This window comes from Thermobia domestica, chromosome 7 (assembly GCF_964235325.1).
Source record: "Thermobia domestica chromosome 7, izTheDome1.hap1.1, whole genome shotgun sequence".
Taxonomy (NCBI): Eukaryota; Metazoa; Arthropoda; class Insecta; order Zygentoma; family Lepismatidae; genus Thermobia; species Thermobia domestica.
The window spans coordinates 271,761,840-271,772,900 of record NC_137460.1 but is presented as its reverse complement, the minus strand read 5'-3'; the positions used below and the strand labels follow the sequence as shown (position 1 = coordinate 271,772,900).

Below are 11,061 nucleotides of genomic sequence, written 5' to 3'. Positions count from 1 at the left end.
TAAAGCTGGAGTCAATGCTTAGGTTTATAGAATTTTAACAACGGCAAAAAAACACGATTACAAACACATGGCGACCATGACAGGAGAAAATCATGAATCTTCGGATGTAATCGTGCCCGAAGATACTACCGATTTACTTGGTAAACCCGACAGTATTTAGAACAGGTATTGTAGTGTTTGCGTATAGAATCCAGAGTTTGAGTCACGTAGTATATGTAGCAGACTAGTTAAATTTAATTTCCTAGGAAACTGTTCAAACTTGTGAAAAAGGAAAGAGAAAATAATAAGAAGACTTTAAATAACATAAAGTAAATTTAATTAGTATAGGAATATTACTAGTATAAGTTTTTCGTAAGACATTAAAATATAACATTTTTATCTTTGTTCGCAATTTTTTTCTCCCGTCAACTTCCAATATTACGCATAGATGAATAAACACCAATCAGCTGATCACAGCCGAACACACACCAATATAGGCATAACCTTCTGTTTGCACCTTTATTTATACTTATGCTAAGAATATTGTGAGAAAATAATTATAGAATACGTGTTAAGATATGTTAAAATAAATTAATAAGTTTTGAGAAGTGTCAAAAAAGAGAAGGTTTTGCGCAATTGAAATAATGACACATTAGTTTCAGAAAGTTGTTTGTATACACTTTGTTGTTGAAGTTAGGCGTTCGTATTTTTCACTTTTATATTGTGAATTAGTTGTTTGTAACATAAATAAATATAGAGAGTAGAATTAGCCTACATTAGAACAAATTCAAGCATTGTTAGAGAAACAGTCTATTAAATTAGAGCAGAAACTAGAAAATAACAGTGAACGTTTAGAACACAAAATTGAAAACAATAGAGAATGAGTAGATGATTTAATAGGCGAATGCAAACAGTCAATAACAGAATCAGCAAATGAATGTAAACAGTGCATAACCAAATTAGCGAAAGAGTGGACGTAGAATTGAGTTGAATTAGAAAGTAGACTTGATGGTCTGAGTAGTACGATTACTGATTACTGAATTCAATAATACGATTACTGAAATACGTTTGGAATTAGCTAGCCTAACCAAACGCGTTGAGTCACTTAGCGAAGAATATAGGAAAAGTGTTGGGCTATTACAGGCATCCATTCAAGCGGTAGAGATAGAGTGTAGGCAGACCACCGAGGCCCAACAGCGTGATATTGATACTTTTAAAGAGGAAGTGCAAGGGGTAAAAGGCCAAGTAGAGAAAATAGAAGAACACCAGGTGCTCACAGACAGAAAATGCGAGATTGTTACTTTTTGTATGAATAGACAGGAAAGTGCCGTACGCGAATTAAACGGATATGTAAAGGAACTCGCGGAAAAGACAGGTAAGATAGGTGAAAAAGTACAAGCGCAACGGCAAATTCTAAAACTTAACAGTGAACGGTCAGACGGAACCAAACAAACCTTAGATAGTTTCAGTGAACACCATAAAGCTACTGTTGAAATGATAATTGAGCATTTTGAGAAATTGCCCGCTGTTATCGTAAAATCCGAACATGATCAAAATATTATTGAGGAAATGCATATATTACAGAGAGTAAACCGTGAATTATTAGTACGACAGGAAATATTGATAAATTGCGACAATTGCATATTGATACACGTACGTCACCACGTAAAGAGAATCAGTTCGATCGTGAGTACCACGGCTCACATTATCAAAGTGAAGGATTCGAATCCGACGGCCCCCTAGTGTATTTATGAATATGTAACATTTGGCATAATTTAAATGAAATTTGTCGTAACTATGTATATATATATCTTCTGCGTGTGAGTGCCCACCTCCAAGTATACAGAGAAATGGGCGCCCTTGCGTAGTACTATATACGTAGGTACTTCCTAGAAATTACAGAAGGTTATTCGCTTTATACACACCCATTTTCGATTCGGTGCTGCCAACTAGCGTATCATACTGGAATTATGGTCTCCTTACAATGGCAGTGTTTAGTATACTAGCAGACACAGTTAAAGATGCTTTTATCATGGGTTCTGGAATGTCCCCAAAACTTTCCCTTCTGTTCTTTGAGATATTTGTTAGATTTATGACCCCGTTACCTGAAAATGAACGTTGCTACTTCCCTCTATTTTCCCTTTCTTTTGTCTTCCATTCATTGTTTTTTTAATGCTGAATTTTGTTGTTTATGAAAGGTTACGGAAGTACGGCAACATTGAAGAGAATGACAGCGCACGTGCTGCTTAAGATCTGCCCTGAATTGGGGGGGGAATGTGTAGTCTTTGGGGAAAGATATCTCTAAGTTTGTCTCCAGTAGTTACAGTGAGTGATGTTAGTGACTGTTATCAAGTGGCACCGAAAATCAATGTCTTATTCCACGAGACGCTTACACATACACAAAAAAAAGCCATGACCAGTTATTGTTCTCAAGTGAAAAAATTGTGTTAAAATATTAAATTGTTCTCACTAACTATCTGATGTCGCGGCACAAGTCACAATCAAAAGTAGCACTTGAAGCAATAATAGCACGTATATTAAATAAAATTAGTATACGGGAGTTCGACAGTCAATCAAACCGAAATAGCATACAGAAATACAGGATTATCTATTCCCGCTAAAACGATAAAGATGGATGGATACCTTCGGAAAAAAGAGAATAGCGGTATGTGATATTGAGCTACACTACCGACAAAAGATCTCACTTGATAGGAATCTGAACTAAAACAGTATACATCCGGGTCATTTACCTCCGGCTGCTAGAAACAAACAAACAATTGCCGAGTGAGCGATCGTGGCTAAGGAAATAAGAAACTGCAGAAGAAGATGATTTTAAATATAAGTTGCTTTTGTGAACGTTCTTGTAAATCATTTCATTAACACTGGCAACATAAAATATACGGGAAGTATAAGAACAGTGTTAAATTCTTATTATATTTCAATTCACAATGGCTGGTGAGGCGTCTGTTAAGTTGGAATTCTTGTGCAAAGAAGAAATTGCTTTTGACTTACCTCAGGAAGATCCACTCGAAGGGAAAGGGTGGACATACGAACAGATGACTGACAAGAAAGAGTTAATATTATCTACAACCGAAGGAGAGGAAACAATGGACAAGGATACAGCTATGTGTTCTTTGGATGCGAAACTAAACATTGATAGGGTGAAATCAGAATTAGCAGTAGAAGATGATCCTGTATTTGAAAGGAATATAGAAACGCCTAGAAAGATTGTGGTTCAGGAGATTTGCGCGTCGTACTCTAATGACTCCCAACAATTAACAACAAAAAATTTAAATTCATTTCGCCCAGAAAGGTAATGTTCAATTTTTCATATACTAATTGGCTCAGATTGATAATACGGTTACATGCGTTCGGAAAGTTTGTTGGGTAAAAGGAATACTTCACGAGAAATATTTAGGTATGGGAGATATCTCGAACGTAAGTTAGTAACCTACAATTTGGAAATTGCACGACACCGATAGACAAGCTGTATACCAAATAAAAGTAAGATCGATACGACTCATACAAATCTTATGTAGTTCAGATCTTGATAAACTAATTATTTTTTTATTATTGATTACAGACTTCTCACTTATTGTTGCATATATTTAAAATATAGGTGCTCGAAAATATTGTTTTATTTATATAGAGATTTATGTAAAATAAGAAATCGTGAGAATGGTATTTATCCTAAAATTTTCCAAATTTAAACGTGGATTGTATTATATTGGAACAAAAACTATGGACGTTTGTGTTTTTACTTAGAATTTAACTCAAATGTGTCTAGCTTCATTTTTCCGGAGGGCTTCGAGAGACATTAGTAAAATACAAGATAAAGAATATTTTAACCATCAATGGATGTTCATTAATTGTAGAGGTCCAGACATCAAACCATTTCATAGCTGCACTCATTTCTTCCAAGGAAGTCGACTATTTACATTCCCAGGAATCATTTCTAGAGTATGGACTTAAATTACTCAACATATATTTACTTTAGGGGCTTAGTGAACGTACATGATATGTGAATTGTTGTACAAACAACCCTAACCAGCATGTGCTAGATGTCCGGTAAAGATAAGATTGCTATGCTGATTACGGCATTACGCAGAATGTTGGTAAACAAGGATAGCGCAAAATTTTGTATTTAGGATAAACTTACATTCTTACGTGTTGAATGTGTTCTTGTACGTATCTAAGTATTGTATAGGTAACATTCTGAAATGCTTTCTTTGCTTGTATAACACAGGGTTACTTTGCACATCGGGCATTACTCCCACAAAATATGAAAAGAGATTCAGTCATCTGTTAGTAAAACCATGAATTGTAAACAGATTGGTGGTAGTTCATATTTTTCTCACTGGGTGTCTCTGTACAGTCATATGGTACATTGTTACTCTGGCGTCACATATTCTGTCTGCTTGTTAGTGTGGAATGCGGTGAGCGGGTAATTGAATTTTTCCTTCATGGCGACGATCGTGGCAACTATTCTACAACCAACCTTACTGAATAAATAACTTAGTTCTTTTCATTTTTAGTAGTTAAGTTCAACAAATTTAGATTTGTGCTTTTTACAACTTAGAAATTTATAAGAACATCCCTAGGTGGAGACTACAAAGAAAGTTTCAATTCGTTCTATTTAAAGCGCTTTCCAATTCCTTTTTTTTTTTTTTTTTTTTTTTGCGCTGCTCTGAGCCTATTGTAGAATATGTATTTGACATCCAGCTATTCCCAGTAGAAGAGGCAAGTAGCTCTCGAGTATTTTTTTTTAATGAAGAAGGAACTATTAATGTCCGTACTGACAAACAATGAAAGAAATTTTGATTCGTAGCATTAAACTTGTTTCAAACTTCGTGATGAGAACGGCTCCTACTCTGCGGATTGTATAATTTGGGATCGTTTTATCTTTTTGGCGAGTGAAATAAATTGAGATCTTATTTGAGAATATAAAAGAATGTAAGAATATCCCAGGTACAAACCATGAAAAATTTCCCAACCATTCTATTTTTAACATTTTTCAAACTTTATCAGCTATTGCCAGTTATTTTGCTTCTAACTGTAGTGAATGTAATTTGAGATCACGTCTTTCTTATTAGGTGAGTTAAATAAATTTTGTTACTCTGCTTTTCGATTTTAGATAGAAGTGAGAATGGCCATAGATACAAGTCCCGCAGGATTTTTTGTTTTTTATTTAAGAACAGTTTTGGAAAAGAAGATTAAAAATAGATTTATCAATACAAAATAACTATGCAAAGTATCTCTTTTGACAAAATAGAATCTTAATGTGTTTTAAAAATGTGCCCGACGCCGGTTTCTTCTTTTTGGGTTCCCTTTAAAGGTGGGTGGTCATTATGACTACAAATCGATTTCTAGGTAACATTAGTTTCAATTTTGGTTATGGGGCAGCAGCATTTTATCTGATAATGTTCTTGTACTGTTGAAAAGGGTATCTTATAAACGACTTTTCGTTCTTCTACATAGAAGTGTAGAACTTCTATATAGATCATCATTATTATTTAAATTCATTTCAGAGCGATGTTAAATCAAATTTCATTGTGGGTTAATGAGATGTACACATAAAATGCCAGCGAAGCGTTATTTATTTATTTATAAATTAGCCGTGTACAGTACAGATTAAGAATATCATAAATACGACATTTTTAAGTACATCCCGCCTTTCGAAGAAAATTTCTTAGTATGATAGAAAACTATATCATTTAAGCTGCATTTCATTCTTGAATGTAGGTTTACATTAGTAAAGCACAATGATGGTTGAGTCCAAGTGTTTATGAGACAAAGATTTAAACTGCTTTAAGAAAAAATATTTTCAACTTCTTTATATTTCTTACACGGGGCAATATATTCTATGATCCAATCGAATGTGCAGGAACGTGAGAGTACAACGAACCAAGACAGACGAAAAGTTTATGGAGCTAATAGTTTATACTTGTGTATCGTTTTTTTTATTAATTATTGTATTAATTTGTATTAATTTCCAGTATTTTTAAAACAAAGAAGTTGTTACTGCTAATATCCCCTCCACAAGTCCAATTGAGAAAAATGTGCTATAACTGAAAAATAGCAACTAGAGTTCTCACCTTTAACTAACGTGTCATTCATATATCTTAATTATATCCCTCTCGTGTTTCAGTTATCGGGTTTTCTTAACAAATAAGTAAAACCTAAAAGAATGTTTCACTTTCTGAGTAAAACTTCACAATTTCCTTGATTTCTAGTTTAAGTACCATTTTCCCTGATTTGTCTCTTACTTTTTCGTAAAATTTCGTAAAGGAGAAGTTTCCAATATTTCCCTGATTTCTAGATTTGTAATGTAGCAAAAAAGTTTTCGAACTGCCACAAACCATGGTTAGAAATTCCACCTGAAGACTTTTAAGAGGTCTATGGAAACTCAGCCACGGGAAGTGTACAAAAAAATCTGTTTCAAGCATGGAGAAGCATTGACAGAACTCAGATCATATATCCTCCTGGTTGCTATCTTTTATTAGGACTATTCTATTATATTAGGATTTTTCTATTATATGCTGTGAAAATGTATAATTAAGAAAAAATCCAGGTTTGTTGATAACTTCCAGGTTTTTCCAAGTTTCCCAGGTCAATAGACACACTGTGTTAAATACTCGCCAGTACAGATGAACCACTCGTCCCAGGCGAGTGGTGGACTAGAGTATTAAAGTAGGATAGGACTCACCGAAAGTAGATCTATAAATAAATAGCAAAATCTTTTAGGTTCACTCGAGCAGACGGTTCTACCAAGTAGCATATTTATCGGTAAAATACGATGTGAAACATTTTTCGTGAAGAAATAAGAGTGTGAATATAAGTAATTACTGCACATCATATTGAAATGAATTTTGAGTGATAGTGAAAGTATTGTATGTATAAGAGTGCTTTCCACTATTCTCGTTTATGCGTGTGCTCCCTACGGACGCAGCCCTCGTCGCCGCACAGGTCTTCCTGCTGCTTTCCTGATCTGACTCAGTTAGATAGCATTCGTGCTTTCTTGTGGCCACCTATCATAAGTTGATTCGTATTTCATGCACTGTACGCAGTTTTTATGCCATACGTCCACACTATTTATACTGAGCCGTCAATCTGCAACTAGTAACGGAGTATCTCATTTAGTGCATGATCGGCTAAAAGAAATACTAAGCTCTAACCTAACCTGAAAATGTAAAAGTGCCAAAATTTAGCAGAACCGTCTGCTAGAGTAATCCCATGATTTTTGTGTGTGTAGTAACTTACTTGTGTTTATAAATATAATTTTTTTTGTGTGCGTGGGGTGGGAGTACCGCCGTGACTTCATCTCGGATGTCTGCAGGGACCAGAATTTTTAGCGAATTTGTAATGTGAGACCCGACCCAAGTCCGAAATATGTTTTAACATTTAGGCCTGTGCTCGTGTGATAATCAAATGAGTCCGAAATAAGCCCGAATTACAAAAACTTAATAATTAACGTAAAATTGTATTTTTATTTACAGCAATTGGAGGTTTAATTATGCAGTTGTGCTCTGAAAGTTCTCCAGAAAGAATGGTCCAATAAATATCGTTGGAGAGCATATTTACAAAGTTAGGCCAGAAAAATATTGTTTTATATTTAATAATTTACTACTCAGGCCCGATGTGATTTATGCTTTGTAAGCCCGAAACCGGCCCGCGGGCTCAGTCTGAGCTCGTGCAGACCTCTACTTCGTCCATCATTTTATATATTAACCAGGGGCGGATCCAGGACCGACTTTTTGGGGGGGGCGGTTGGTTGTCATACTGCTACTTTTAAGGGCTCGAAACTTTGGGATGGGTTTATTTGTATATATAAAATAAGAAAGTTTCCTCTTTTTTTTGGGGGGGGGGCGATTGCCACCTGGATCTGCCCCTGATATTAACAAGGAGGGTTTCTAGTTATTATTACTTTTACTTCAATGTTACTTAATTATGCGCCAAGGCAGACGGTGATGACAGAAATGTCACTGTGTCTCCAATAAAATAAAATAGTACCACTTTACAGTTTTCCTACAATATATATGGTATACTGATATTAATTTATTTTGCAATTCAGAATTTAAGTAAAATATGATATAATTAAGAAAATGCTACTCGAAACTATAGGCATAATAAATTTTGTCTGTTTTTTCTCCTCTAATTTCTGCGCTGATAACGGATAATTAATTAAAGTAACTGATTGTAAACTTAATTTTTTAGCACTTTTACGTCGGGAATCGAACTAGGGACCACGTGCACCAATGGCACGCGCAAGCAATTTGAACACCGGCGAAGGCTTTATCCACATGCAGAAACTGCCCTACAACGAGAAAAGGACAAGACTAGTGATGGGTAAATTCCCGGGAAGATATTTTTCGGGAATATTCCCAAAAGTGGGAATTTTCCGGTAATTTATGAACAATCACAATTAAAAAATGCATTCTATTACTTTTTTATCATTTCAAAGTTAAATTAGTTTTTATATCTCAGTATATGATTACAGTTGTCCCCCAGAGGATTCTTTAAAATGTATATTTTGAACGATATTATGTTATTTTTATTAATATTTTATTATATTTAGAGGGTACACATAAATGGATATTTATTTACAACATGTTTTAGGAAAGAAAATATGTTTCAAAAATGCTATAGTAAGTCTACATACTTTCATACCGCTAAAAAGTTTAAATTTTCATGTAAGTAGATTTTATAAACTTGACTCAACTACTGATATAAAGATAAAACATTTTTACATGTTATAAAAAAATTAGGTTGGGTAACTACCAGAAGACACATACCCACCATTTTGTCAAGATTTGGGCATAAAAGTGTATGTTCACAATATTTAAATTCTTATCTTAAAATAATTAGTCATATTGTTCTTATAATTTGGAAGATAAAGTAAAGAAATGGAAATAAATTTCTTTTCTGGATTTTATAGGCCAGGGAAAAAACCCGGGAATATTCCCGTTTTTAAAAATTCTTTCCCACCGAGAATATTTCCACTGCCCATCACTAGACAAGAATCTTTGCTGATCAGTAAGTGCTACAGAAATTTTTACTTAGGGGGGTGTTCAAAATAAAAGTGGGGGTGCTCTCAGAATAGTGATATACATTTTTAAACAAACTCAAAGAAAACAAGTATATTTTCTTACGCAACTATTGCAATACTATTATTATTATTATTATTATTATTATTATTATTATTATTATTATTATTATTATTATTATATTATGTTAGCTCCTCGTAGTGGTAGGTTCAGTGAAGTAAGTTCACACATTTGAGCTTTTATTATTATTATTAAACTAAGTAATACAGTGAAACCTCTCAAAACGGACATCGGTAGAACCGATTACTTGTCCGTAAATGAAGAGATGTCCCTAAAATGAGGGTTCTCTCTCATAACACCACATCACACATATTCATGGCATGGAAGAATAAGAAAGTTTGTCCTCTTATGAAGGTGTCCATTATTGAGACATGGTCGTTAAGAGAAGTATACTCCACTATTTTATCCAGTAATTACATTTGAATAGATTACATAAGAATTATTGTAATTATTTTGCAAAATTCGGCTATTATTCAATTCATTCACCTCCAGCAAGTTTTAGTGGGTGATTTTTTTTTTTTTCAAAATATTAATTTGGAAAATATTCCCTCGTCCCATGCTGAAGTCACATTCGTTTAGCAATTAATACTGTACATAGTTACAATTTCATTACTTTAATATTCTAACCCTGTTATTAACGTTAATTGTAGCAATATTATTTGATCTCTTAATCTCCGCTCCTGGCTACGTTATTGGCTCTGAATATCTTTCATAAGAAAATTATTCATTGATTTAGTTCTTTCCAGAAATCCAGTTTTTCAATTTAAAAATTTTTTGTATCTTTCTGTTTTGTCTTTTTTATAGTACCCTAATTTTAATAATCCCAGGGCTCATAGTTGTCTGGTCTCTTGTAAATAGTTGAAAAGTGATCAAAAATGACCAAAAGCACACGAAAAAGTGACCAAAATCACATCATGCTCCTTTTTTCCTTTGTCAATTTCTTCATCACCTCTCCCGTTATTTGTTGTTTTGTTTCTTCTGTACTTTTTTCTTTCTTTTTGAACTTCCTCCTTTATTAGGTTTTCTAAGTATGATTTGTAGTTACGCTAAGCAGAAGTAAAAAGCTTCTGATTAAGTGGAACAAGTTCTGGCGTATTTCCGAATTTTTTCATCATAGACATTATGTTTAACTTAGCATTAAGAGTTCTCAAAAACATGAAATATTCAAATTCATCAGCTACTCTTAAGAAGAACTTATCAAAAGCATAACACAAAACGAATATGATGAACCACACAAACACACACACACACAACGTTGAACGGAGCGTACTAAAAGATTATTATGATAGAAGAAAAAATAGACACAGAGGGTTCTCAACACCTTGAGAGCTTAAGCATCCACCAACCGTCCACTGTGCTTTAGAAAGAACAAAAGCTGAAGTGAGAATAAAACTGACTGTTTCACATATGGCAGCAAGTACTGAAGCTTTCAGAATGAGTAACGAGTAATGAGTAACAAGTTCCTGCCTTTTTTCATTTCCTTTTATACTTTTCTTAGAAAACTGCCAATCCAAAACATAAATCACACGAAAAAGTCACTTTACCTCCCAAAAAAGTAACTTTTAGTGACAAATTTGAAAAAAAAAGTAACTTTTACTGACCAACTTGAAAACAAGTAAACTTTTGTTTAAAAAGTGACTCTCTATGATCCTGTTTCATTCAATGAATTTACATGAATAAAAATATACTTTACAAAAAATTAAGCTAGCGCCAAATGTATTCCCGCACAACACTAGACTCAGTCTAAAAATATATATAATTCTTACTTCGACCGATCTCTTCATTTCTGAAGAACGTTTTGACTACATCCTTCTAACGTTCGTCCGTTGATAGACCATTTACAGAACAGGCTCGAAACAAGCCACAGAGCTTTGGCGGGCCATGAATATGTTAGGAGGGACAAAGTCATTAAAAATTCTCTTACAAATATCCACATATTGCATTTTGTATTGAAGTCTGGAGGGGACATGAAAAATTT

At 33.9% G+C, this 11,061-nt stretch overlaps 1 protein-coding gene across 1 annotated transcript in view; it reads left to right on the top strand.

Annotated features, from left to right (window-relative positions):
• Positions 1–2,016: 2,016 nt before the first annotated feature.
• The window catches only part of LOC145690921 (uncharacterized), a 41,563-nt gene continuing 32,518 nt past the window's right edge, over positions 2,017–11,061 (top strand). Inside the window, exon 1 of the mRNA XM_081766365.1 lies at positions 2,017–3,292. Coding sequence (XP_081622491.1) covers positions 2,928–3,292 — 365 coding nt within the window. The 5' untranslated portion in view covers positions 2,017–2,927. The remainder of the gene's footprint in view (positions 3,293–11,061) is intronic.